Source organism: Microtus ochrogaster, chromosome 17, assembly GCF_000317375.1.
Source record: "Microtus ochrogaster isolate Prairie Vole_2 chromosome 17, MicOch1.0, whole genome shotgun sequence".
NCBI lineage: Eukaryota > Metazoa > Chordata > Mammalia > Rodentia > Cricetidae > Microtus > Microtus ochrogaster.
The window spans coordinates 11,764,952-11,777,428 of record NC_022019.1 but is presented as its reverse complement, the minus strand read 5'-3'; the positions used below and the strand labels follow the sequence as shown (position 1 = coordinate 11,777,428).

Below are 12,477 nucleotides of genomic sequence, written 5' to 3'. Positions count from 1 at the left end.
TGTGTGTGTGTGTGTGTGTGTGTGTGTGTGTGTGTGTGTGTGTGTGCTGCAGCTTCTGTGTGGAGGGCAGAGGGCAACTTGCAGAAGTCAGTTTCTTCTTCCACTATGTCAGTTCTAGGGATCCAACTCTGGTCACCAGACTTGGCAGCAAGCACCTGTGCTGTTGAACCACCTCACAAGTTCTGCTTTTGATGTCATGTAAAAAGCATTTCCCTAGTCCCAGGGAAATATCAAGTGCGGCCAATAGGCCTTTCACCACCTTCTCCCGGGAAGCCCTTCTGGGTCAATCTACTCCCAGCAACATCCGGATGCACATGAAGTAATAAACTGACTTAATTCACCTTTGCTTATAATGGCCAACAACCATTTTTGGACATTTTAGACTCTCACATACTGACTTATCATAATGAATAATTTGATTATCCATCCATCTTGCTATTCTCACTATAGACCACTGTTAGCTGCAGAATTTTTGGAGATGGAAACTAACAAACCAATTTTGTGGGAGAGCAGATTGATATCTAACCTTAAAGCTGGATGAATACGTTGTTTTAATTTAAACCTTATGTATTTGGCGTGGTCACCTCCAGAAGGTTTGTGATCAACCCCCACCATGTTAATTTACCACCATGTTAATCTAAGATCGTGTTTAATCTATGTCATTACAGATTGACTGAAAAGAGCAAACACATGCTGAGGTGTCCCTGTTTCCAAGGCCTCATTTCATTTGTTTCTCTCGGCTGATTACGTAACCCTCCGCCTTGGTTGCTTTTCTATGGTGATGGCAGGACACCCCTAAGGCAACTATGGAAGAAAGAGTATGCATGGGCCCGACAGATGCAGCGGGGTTTCGGTGACTTCCTAGTTACTGTTGGTGTGATAATCAGATCAGCCAACTTTTAAACTTCCATTTTTTCCCCCTTTTCCCCTCTCTTAAGCTTATTAGAGTTCTCTCCATTGGGGCCATTGATCGTTCCTATTGACTGCAGTAATGATAAAGGCCATTTCAGAACTTTTTTTTAAAGTAGTACAATTTGTCGTTCCTTGATTTTTGCTGATATGAGGAACAAGACCATCTTACCAATTTCTGTCTCGTGACTTCTAGAAGGGCTGCATCGTTGGCAGTTAAATTAACAAGACTGGATAGAAGTCTGGGTATTGATCTAGAGGGCGAGCTTAGCTTTCAATAAAAAAAAAGCACAAATCCTCTCCTGTTTCAAGTCTTCAGATGACGTCATCCTTTTGCTGAGCTGAAGTTAGCGGACACTAAGAATCATCTCTGTCCCAGTGCTCTGCAGGGTCTTCAGTTCAGAAAGACTTCCAAAAATATTTTAGGGACTTATATGTGTTCAGCTGGGCAATGGTGGTGCACGCCTTTTACCCCAGCACTTGGGAAGCAAAGGTTGGCAGATCTTTGACTCTGAGACCAGTCTGGTCTACAGAGCAAGTTCCAGGACAGTCAGGGCTATACAGAGAAGCCCTGTCTTGGGAAGAAAAAAAATTGTGTGCATTCTTATATAAATGTGTGTGTGTGTGTGTGTGTGTGTGTGTGTGTGTGTGTGTGTGTAGGTTAGAGGTCCCTCAGCACCATCCCCCTTGTTTGTTGAGAAGGGGGTTCCTCACTGTCCTGGAGGTCACTGGTTCTGCTAAGCTGGCTGACTGTCTGTCTACCTCTAGGGATCCTCCAGTCTCTCCTCTCCTCTTCAGTGCTGGAATTACAAATGTGTTTCATCACACCCAGTTCCTTCTGGCTCTGGGAATTGAACTCAGACGTTGGTTCTTGCATAGCAAGCACTTCACTGACTGGGCTAGCTCTCCTGTCCCCCAGAGAGTCTTTAAAATTAGTATCACTTCTCATCTGGTTCACACAACTTAATACAGGTCTTAAAACAAGCCTTAAACATGGCAGGGAAGTTGAAAGAGTTGATAAGATGAGGGTAAGTTCTTCCATGAGATTGCCCTTCCTCATCACAGAAAGAAAATCTCATAAACTCCTGTGATGGGCATGAAACACAGACAGATGCAACTCTCTGGTGACCTAGGCGTACACGTGACACTTTGTGATGGCTACGGGATAACGGACATGCAGAGTCTCTCTGGGTAAACAGATCTATGATGTGTTTCTTTAAATGCCTGTGACAAGAAGATCTATCCAATCTCACAAACGCTCATTTTGCGCATTAATTTTCACTCCTCCGAGAAGCAGAGAAGAGAGCATGATTCAGCAGGCAAGTGGCTGAGGAAATGACTGTGATGGGAAACGGGGGATGACAATGGAGAAGGCAGGGAGTTCCATATCCAGCCACGGAGTGGAGAGGACTGAAGATGAGTGGTTAGTGGAGTGTCTGACATGCTCAGCCCTAGCAGGCTTGATCTAGGGACCATTCGATCCAGGGACCAAGCGCACGTGACTGACATGGCTCGAGTCAGATGCTCTCTACAAGAGCAAGGTTGCCTGGGCAGCGAAGGGCTGACTGGACTCCATGTGCCCGCTGTGCATTCTGCAAGGCGAAGATGGCAGGCTGAGTAGGTTATTTCCCTGGGTTGCTGTGGTTTGGGGCAATGATGGCCAAGACAGAATTATGATCTCAGGAAGCTTCCTCCCACAGTGTCTGGGCACTGTGTGGTTTGCATGGCTTGTCAGAGGACTGGAACATAACACTCATTTGGGGAATTGTGATTTGTTGCCTTATCCACAGCCTTCTGAGCAATGCTTTTCATTTTCCTCCCGCTTTAACTGGCTAAGCCTTAAGGGAATTGATGGATAAGGCTGGGTCGCTATGGTGGCTGCTAACGTGAAGCCATCCACTCCGCCATTTCAAACCATAAATCCCAGAAAATAGCCCTAATTCCAGTGTGCATTGTTTTAAGGAGCAGGCTGAAGGATTGCCTTTTTAAAAAAACCTCCAAACCTCACTTATCGTTAACACAATCCTAGCAGCCAAAGGTGTCAGATATCGCTGATTGGTCAGTCCTTCTTTAATCAGAATGCTTCTTCTAATGCTACTGAATATTTGAACACACACACACACACACACACACACACATGCACCCCTTGTGACTCAGCTCTGTCCAGCTGTTTTTCGCATCTCTGTCTATCAACCAAATCTGGCTTCTCCGGCAATCCTTGAGTCAAGTGGTATCACCCAGAAGCTTTCCCAGAATCTCGCCATCAATGGCATTTCTCCACCTCCACCACACCTGCTCACACACACTTCAGAATGAAGCCAGAGGAGCCTGTCTTCCAACGGGGTTTTTGGATTAGAGGGCTCAGCTCTGACTCTCTGCAGTTCCAGAGTCCTCCTTGATAGAAAGGGTCCAAGGAACTAAAGCCCTGTGCCTTATTGGCACCCGAACCTCGAATAGCCACACAGTCTTCTCTTTCTGGCCTTCAGGAATTTCACCTGTCTCCATCTTCTCTGGACAGACACCACAGGTTTGTACTTGTCAAGATCCACTGCTGACAGGAGGCTCTCAGAATGCCTGGGCCAAGGGGTTCCCATGCAGAAGAGAAGAAGAACAGGTCCAAGTCTGACATCCCTATTTTCCCAAGTGAATTCTCAAGCTGAGCATTTATGTCCTATATTAGGTTTGGTGCATATTTCAAATGAAAGTAATCCAAAATATACAGGAAAAAATTCATAAGATTAATTCATTCATAAGATTAGTAATAAGAGTCCATCAGGACCACAAGCAACATTCTTCAGAGAAATAATTTCATTTGACGTCACCCTCAACCCTGCTGGGTTTCACTGTTCCCTTTAAAAATTGAGAAACCAAGACCCAGAAACTCCTCACAGAGGGTGGGGCTTGCTCCTTGGGTCTCATGGCCACGATCTCTTCCATATAGCTTCCAGGAGTCTGTCATTGATGTTAGCCACACATCACACAGTGGCCAAAGAAACTGTGCAGTTACACAATGGAGTTTGATCCAGCCATGATGAACAAAATTATGTAATTTGCAAGGAATGTATAGAACTGGCAACCATCATGTTAAACTAGACCTAGAAAGGCAAACAATGCATATTTTCTTTCATGTGTGCAACTTGTTCTATACATATATGAGTGTAATACATGTAAATATATAACAGGAGATAGAATGGGAACTATTTGAGGAGATTTGGGGAACTAGTGGGAGAAGGCAATGAGTGAATATCATCAAAGTGCATGACATATTTGGATAAAAATGTCATTTTAAAGCTATCATTTTGTATAATAAATGAGTTGATTAAAAAAACTAAGAGTAAGTGGTTTCCCATTCACGAATTGGTGGCTAGCAACCAGAAGGCTTGTGCTGAGAGTCTGTTTTGTAAAGATTGACATTCAAAAGCTGCAACCTTCTTGGTTGCAGGGAGTGGCTGTTGGCTTGGGCCATAGCTTATGGTTGGAATGGGTGTGCTCCCATTTGTCGGGCTGAGAGGTTTAAGAATTCCCAAGATCTTCATTCGTTTTTTTCCTCCAGAGCTTGTTTTCTTGCAGACAAAACCATTTCCCTTCTTTACCATTGAACAAATCTTAAAGAGAATGGCTGACGGCTCATGATGTAGGGCAAGAAGGATACAAGGCTCAACAATGATCTCCCTCTAGGGGGCGAGATTCCCAAAGAACTCTTCCCCATTTATTTGATAGGGAGTGGGCCTCAGGGGTTGTAGAGCATTCTCCTCCAAATGGGGAGGGGATCTTAGAAAGATTGTACCCTAGTCACTAATAGACTAAGGTTTAGAAGGTTCGCATTTCTGTTCTGAGCATCCACGAGACTTCTTCTAGACTCAAATATTCAGTTTGTGAAGCAAGCCATTTGCACACACTTTAAATGCTACGAAAGTCAAATCGAATCAAATGTGGTAGGCGTGGGTAGTATGTCTCTAGACATGAGCTTGGGGAGATTTTATGTACAAAGGAGAACAAAATCTAAGTACCAGGTCTTCAGTGTAGAGGACCCCGGAACTCAACTCATGGCTGTGTCTCTGCACACAGTGACATGTTGCAATTTTAAAAACTCTCTCAGCATCTCTGCTTTGGAACAGGAACACATCTTTGCTCAGGAGAAGGAATAGAAGCAGAGCACTCTAGTGGTTCAACCCAGAATTTCACTCACGCTTGCAAAGACTAGCTGCTACACACAGCTGAGCCCTATATTCTCCTAAGGTCACTTTTGCATCACCACACTTCAGAGTCAACCCAGAGTTTCACTCACGCTTGCAAAGACTAGCTGCTACACACAGCTGAGCCCTATATTCTCCTAAGGTCACTTTTGCATCACCACACTTCAGGGATTCTAGTAAGCACTTCAAAAAATATATATATATATGTCCTGTCGGAGTCAATAACAAAGAAAGAAGATGACAACGGAAACGGGTTCTAAACTGGGAAAACTCTTGTAGGTTCTTAATATTCTAAGTTCTAAATTAAGCAGACCATGGAATTAGTCAGTAATAGATAAGTAAACAAGACCGTGTGGGCTCGCCACTCAAATTATTAAAAAAAAAAATTGGAAGACAGAAAGTTCTCTGAGGATACATTTTCTTTTGAGAATTGAAAACAAATACTCTTAAAGATACTACATCGTAGCAGAAACTGCCTTGAGAACATTTAATTTTAAAAACTCTCTCCAACCAAATGAAAGGTAGGTCATATTTTAGTAGACTATATTTTCCTGAAACTATTACAATCAAATCTAGGGAATCTTATCTGGTCTTGTGTACTTTTTAAACATCTGCAAATAATGCCACACACTGACACATTCTTCACCCCTAGCCATGCACTTCCTGACTTAAACAAACCCGGGCCATCAGTTGGACTAAATTTTTAAAAGTAACCTTTGGGGAATTTCTGTAAACACATTATCTATTCAATAAAAACTTGGAAGGGTGTCTGGTTTTGTTTGTTTGTTTTTTAATGTATATATCAGCCCATTGATGGGTGTAGACCCTGGGAAGGGAAGGAGGGAGAGGGATCCAGAGTGAAGAGAGAGAGAGTAGAGAAAATGAAAAGGGGGAGGGGAGAGAGAGATACAGAGCTGGACAGAGAAATGGAAAGAAGCGAGATGAGTCAACTTCTAGGCAGGAAGGAGAAAGACACTAACCCCGAGTTTTATGAGACTGTGCGGGTTGCCGCAGAGGAATACGGTAACAGCTGGAGATTACGGTACTCTCTGGGCTACCGCCTGTACTACGTCAACCAGAGCCGCAAAGTTCCTCGCCGCTCTTTTCTGGTGTCCAGGAACTGAATATCAAACCGGTGATCGTGGAGTTATTGGCTTGCTGTACTTGCCTTTTCTTTTCTCTGATATTAGTCTTCATTTTTAAAAGATCTAGGAGAAGCCCAAGCGAGCCCGGAGTTTGAGGTGCTCGGCAGTAGTGAGTGAGTCAGCGGGTGCTAAGGACTGGGACTCGGTCTTTGGAGACCGCCCCTCTCCTTGCTGCAGAGAAGCAGCCGGGGCTGCGGGGACTGAAGGTCCGCTCTTCCCCAGGCCAGGACCTCCACAGCCGCGCAGCAGGTGAGTAGCATAGGCGGTGCTGGGCGCAGGGATCCCGCAGGGCCAGGTGGGGGTGGGCAGGTGTGCCCGGCCTCCAGCTGACGCTGGACCTCCACTTAGCCCCGCGTCTCCGCTTTGGGACCCGCTTTGATACCAACGCCCCAAACCACTGCGTTTTCCTGATTTGCCACGAGAAGTTACCTTCTAGTTAACAAGTGTCATTTTAACCCAGTTACAGACCCGGGTGGGAGAAAGCGGGTTCCGCAGTGGCGTGGTTTGGGTAACGCCTGTGAAGGCTTGAACTTGTGATTTTCACAGCAGCCTTCACCTGAGATCCCTACCTTGGGGCTTAACCCCAAAAGACAAAGCGTGCATGTCCCCAAGCCCCGCACTCCTGACACACGTTTCCTGGTGTGTGTCGTTTGTAAAAATCGAGTTATTTAGGTAGATCATTACCCCTAACCCAGAAAACCCCAGGCAACCAGACTGCTGGCACACGGATTTGCTTTTTCTTTTTTAGACCCTTAGGGAATCCGCAGTGACTGCTACTCACAAAGCCTGGTCCGAGGAGTGATGCGCTCCTACCTAGCTCCCCAGAAGCTCGGGTGTGGCTAGAGGTTGGAATCCCTAGGGCTGGCACCCCTTTGAGATCCTGCTTGAATCTATCAGGGCCCTGTTTAGTCCTGGGGATCGCCTTTGCTGGGAACCTGGCTCTCTCTCGGAGGTGGCTTGACGGGGACTCGCGCGCTCTGCTCCCACGAGCGCCAATTCCGCGGGAGTGAGCGTGCGCGTGGCCCTGCGGTTCCGTGCTCTCTGAGGTTCGCTCTCCCAGGCTGCCCTCTCCAGGTGACTATGGTGCAACCTGTTCAAAAGGCGACTCGGAGGATCCCTCAGGTTCCGCCGACTTGCCTCTGTGCGACATCCCGCAACCGCAGTCGAGCATGTAGAGCTGGGGTGGTGGTGCAGGGAGGGGGCGTTTGGGGGTTTTATTTTCTTCATTCTGGCTCTCAAAATCCAGCTTTCCGCTACTGCAGCTTGGGGTTTTGTTGCCATTATTTGAGGTGGGAAGGTTGTTTTGATTTTATTTTAATTTATTATTATTGGTGGTGGTGGTGTGGTTTTGTTTGGGGTATTGAAATTGGCCATTGATGGAGAGGTGAAGCACTCGAAGGCAGCTTCCCAGAGGGGAGGACTGGGGAGGATTGAGGAGGGGGATATAATACACGATCTTAACCCTCCTGTGTTCCCCTCATCGCCTGTGTCAAGGCCGCCCAAAGCCACTCCCGGACTGCAGAGCAGCGGACTCCCAGCAGGAGTCCGGTTACTGGGCGAGCTCAGCAGGGCCTGGCTCTCTAGGGCGCCTGGCTCACTGTCTGCCTTTTTCTTTGCACTTTTGTATTTTCAGTTGGATTCAGATAAACGAAGTTCCAGGGCCACTTCGGTCTCAGCAAATATTTCAGACCCATGCCACCTCGCCAGAGCAGCCGGCCAAGCTAAGAGTATCTACCGGCCAGTGGCAGCGCCCAGATGCCAAGGGTCCCTGCCTTTGAGCTTCGACGGCTGAGCCACACTTAATTCCTCTTTCGGCAAAGACTGGCAATAGACTTGTGAGTTTCTAATTTACATGCGAATGCACAGGATGGATCAGACCACGCAGAAAAGCGAACTCCTGTAATCTCTGAGACTGCATTCTCAGCATGTCCCCTTGAACCTGGCTGCAAGCCTCGGGTAGGGAAAGTGTCCCCAGCAGCCCAGAGCACCCCTGGCCATGTCACCGTTAATGCTCTGTGACTCAGTGTGGCCCTTTGAGGGTTTCCAGGGCTGCCCAGGGTGGTTTCCAACAGGTGTGTTCTCTAGCTCCCCCAGCCCAACCCAGCTGGCAGGATTCCCCCAAGCTGAAGTTGTTTGACTTGGCTTCCTCACTTCCCACACCCCACCCCCACCAGAGGGTGGCCGTCCAGAGCCGGACCTTGCCCCCCTCCCTGGGACCATGGTGCTTCTCGCTGAAAATGTTTCCGAAGGCTCCAACTGCACCCACCCACCAGCACCAGTGAACATTTCTAAGGCCATTCTGCTCGGGGTGATCTTAGGGGGACTCATCATATTCGGGGTGTTGGGGAACATCTTAGTGATCCTTTCGGTGGCCTGTCACCGGCATCTGCACTCGGTGACTCACTACTACATTGTCAACCTGGCGGTGGCAGACCTTCTCCTCACCTCCACAGTGCTGCCCTTCTCGGCCATCTTTGAGATCCTGGGCTACTGGGCCTTTGGCAGGGTCTTCTGCAACATCTGGGCAGCGGTGGACGTCCTGTGTTGCACAGCGTCCATCATGGGCCTCTGCATCATCTCCATCGACCGATACATTGGTGTGAGCTACCCGCTGCGCTATCCCACCATTGTGACTCAGAGGAGGGGCGTCAGGGCTCTGCTTTGTGTCTGGGCTCTTTCCCTGGTCATCTCCATCGGACCCTTGTTCGGCTGGAGGCAGCCTGCGCCTGAGGATGAGACCATCTGTCAGATCAACGAGGAGCCCGGCTACGTGCTGTTCTCCGCGCTGGGCTCTTTCTACGTGCCGCTGGCCATCATCCTGGTTATGTACTGTCGAGTCTACGTGGTGGCTAAGAGGGAAAGCCGGGGCCTCAAGTCCGGCCTCAAGACCGACAAGTCGGACTCGGAGCAAGTGACGCTCCGCATCCACCGGAAAAATGTCCCAGCAGGAGGCGGCGGGGTGCACAATGCCAAGAATAAGACTCACTTCTCCGTGAGGCTGCTCAAGTTTTCCCGAGAAAAGAAAGCGGCCAAGACTCTGGGCATCGTGGTGGGCTGCTTCGTCCTCTGCTGGCTGCCTTTCTTCCTAGTGATGCCCATCGGTGAGTGTTCTCAGCGCCACTGCTTAACATTTACGGGGGAGGGGGAGTCTCCTTGGGAGACTAGGGAGGAAAGGGCTGGTCTGCATCTCAAAGCGCACAGAAGGACTTCCTCCTGGGAATTAGAGTTTTCCCTCTCTCTACTCCAGTAGCCTTTGCAGTGGGTGCTAGGTCACTTTGTCAGCTCTAGTAAAGAAGGCTTCTGGCTGCTACAGATTCATTGGTCTCTTTAGCAAGAGTGTCAACTTTTCTTAATGCCTTTAAGCCTGTTTAATTTAAAGTCAGTCACTCCTTTAGAGTCCCCAAAGCAGACTGCTTGTGCTCCGTCCGCTATGGGTGGGGAAGTAAGTCCTATTGGCTTGAAAATTACCACTGTGCTTACTCTGGACAGATGTGTGGCAGCAGGATTGGGTTAGGTGGTTCATTTCATGGTGTTAGTTATAGTTAGTTCTAGTGTCTGCATAGGCTCTGGCTGCTCATTTTGCTTTCCGCTTTGTTCTGGAAGAGAGTATGGAGAACGTGGTGACCCACCATGACAACAGAAATGGTGGTCCTTATTCTTGTTTTACATCCAAACATCATTAAAACTTTAAAAAAATCCACCATAACAATCCAGTAAGCAAGCACTCTTTCATTTTTAGCAGCAAGTTTGAAAGCAGACCTCGCTCTTCTCCAGAATCATCCCGGAAGTGGCGGATGACAGCTTGAAAAAGGGATGATAATTCTGCAAATCCAATTTTTGCAGATGCGAAATTAGCTGTTGTCGAAATTAATTAGCCCCTCCTAAGTATCCACAACCCAACCCACTCGGAACAGTCCCCTGTCTCCGAAAGGCCCTTCGATGCAATCCCAAAGCACTTCTTTGCTATTTTTAGTTTGTAAGCTAAAACACAGACTCACGGTCTGGTTACCACGAACTCTCACAAACACAAAATCATAGCGAAAAATGTTAATAACACAATCCCTCTAAAGTTCCTTGGAGGCCAGTATCAATTACAGCAGCATATATTGCAACACTGTGGGAGAATAATAGGTCTAGTTTTTGAGTTTCAACTGTGCCCCAGATACTGATCAGACTTTTCAGCAATGATCATCTTGCCCCACATGATGCTTTTCAAGTTCTATCGAATGATATAGCCACCAGCCATGTACAGCTGTTTAAATGTGGATTGAAATTAAATTATCCCCAGTTTCCGTCTCTCCGTACCACTAGACACTTCTCAAGCACTCAACAACCAGCCAGGACCAGTAGCTACATTTTGAGACAGTGGGGATACTGGATTTCTGTTGTTATGGGATTCAGTAGAACAGGGCTACCAGGGAGGCTGACTCACAATATGGCCTTCTTTGTGCCTGCCTGTCACGGTTCCTGACTTTTCTCCTGGAAGGATGCTGGAGCTTTGAGTTTATTGGAGGACACTCTTTAGCTTCTCTGCTTACTTCTCTTCCCACACACCTCCTTTTTCTGCCTCCTTGAGAGTACCCTATTATTGTTGTACCTGCTTACTCAAATGCTCACTGAACCCTTGTTTTAGCCGCTAAGGGTGAACAAAGCAGAAAGCCCTTGCCCATGAAATAGATGTGTGCAAATATGCCCTAAGAAGTTAAGGATTACGAAGTGCTGTCAGACAGGTAGCATGAGGAGGATGGAACAGGTAGTCTGGGAAGTTTTATGCAGTGTAGGGATATTGAAGCGGAGCGCTGACTCAGCTAAGCTTGTGAAATCAGGAAGGAAGAGCCGGTTGGCAGAGCGAACAGTGGGTACAAAGATGAGAAAACCTCGTCTGCTCAAGCAAGGCAAGAAGCAAGCGCAAAAAGAGGCTGAGGGCAGATGAGGTCACATCATGAGGGGTCTTTTTGCTCACGTAAAAGTTGCATGCTTGTGTGTTTATGGTTGGAAGCCATTGGAGGGGTTTTAGCAACTGAGTGGCTCATCTTCATCATTTGTAATGATTATTGTGGTGGCTGGGTGAAGAATGGCCCATTGCAAGGGAGTGTGGAAACAAGGAGACCAGCGAGGAGGCTTTAGAAAGGTCTAGGAGAGGGGCCTTGAGGCCTGGGACTCTGGTGTACTGTGCAAGGAGAGGCAGTGAGGAGTGAGCACACTGGGCTCTTCCTTCAAAAGCCCAGCTGATGGGGGATGGAGAGATGGCTCAGCGGTTAAGAGCATTGCCTGAGTTCAATTCTCAGCAACCACATGGTGGCTCACAACCATCTGTAACGAGGTCTGGTGCCCTCTTCTGGCCTGCAGGCATACATACAGAGGGAACATTGTATACATAATAAATAGATAAATATTTTTTAAAAAAGCGGAGCTGACAAATTTGTGCATGTGGAAGAGAAAAAAGAGAAATCACTCAAGTGTGCTTTCTAGGCTCAAAACCCAAATAACTAGGTAAATGGTAATGTATTTGACAGAGACAGGAGAGAGAGAGAGAGAGAGAGAGAGAGAGAGAGAGAGAGAGAGAGAGAGAGAGAGAAAGAGGAGAGCGAGCGCAGGGAGGGGCTAGAGAAAGGGGAATATCAGAGCATTGCTTTCCCACTATGCTGGGAATGTCTATTAGACACCCGCGTCTCTGCCAGATGCCAGGTGGCTAGTGGACATGTGAACTTGGAGCTTGGAGGGGAGATGGGCTAAAAGTAAAAACTTGGACACATGTGTGGGTAAGAGGCACAGGGAGATCTGCCAGAGAGGAGGCATCCAGAGAAAAGACAGAGAAGAACTGAGCCCTAGAGGTACCAGGCAGGGAGGAAAGCAGACAGGAGAGAGGAGGAGTATGGCATATGAGGTAGGAGGAAAATTAGGAGAATGTGGAACCCCCAAGACAGAAGATAAATATTTAAAAACAAAAATAACCTGGTCTACAGAGTGAGTTCCAGCATGGCCAGGGCTGTTGCAGAGAAACTACCCCCCAACAACAACAACAAAAACAAACAAACAACAACAACACAAACAAGAAGAGTCGATTGTGTCACACACAGCTCCTGGGTAGAGGACACACGTACACCAGCGGTAGCCTTGGTGATGAGGCGGTCCTAAATGATGGACAGTGGTCAGGTGAGGTTGATAGCTTCAGTAAGGTGATGGGAACGCAAGCCCAGCTGTGCATCTTCGGGAAGAATGGAAGA

At 47.6% G+C, this 12,477-nt stretch overlaps 1 protein-coding gene and 1 long non-coding RNA gene across 4 annotated transcripts in view; one reads left to right on the top strand and one right to left on the bottom strand.

Moving 5' to 3' along the window:
- LOC101998233 overlaps positions 1 to 8,839 on the bottom strand; it is a 19,138-nt gene extending 10,299 nt beyond the window's left edge. The window contains exon 1 of the long non-coding RNA XR_258465.2: positions 8,696 to 8,839. This is a non-coding gene — a long non-coding RNA (uncharacterized LOC101998233). The remainder of the gene's footprint in view (positions 1 to 8,695) is intronic.
- Positions 6,094 to 12,477, top strand: part of Adra1a (adrenoceptor alpha 1A) — a 148,587-nt gene continuing 142,203 nt past the window's right edge. Inside the window, exons 1-2 of one of the 3 annotated variants that reach the window (XM_026783197.1) lie at positions 6,094 to 6,499; positions 7,884 to 9,351. In XM_026783197.1, coding sequence (XP_026638998.1) covers positions 8,469 to 9,351 — 883 coding nt within the window. In that variant the 5' untranslated portion in view covers positions 6,094 to 6,499; positions 7,884 to 8,468. Of the gene's footprint in view, positions 6,500 to 7,250; positions 7,325 to 7,883; positions 9,352 to 12,477 lie in introns of those variants that run through there. The other 2 variants (XM_005355482.3, XM_026783196.1) reach the window with 2 other exon arrangements.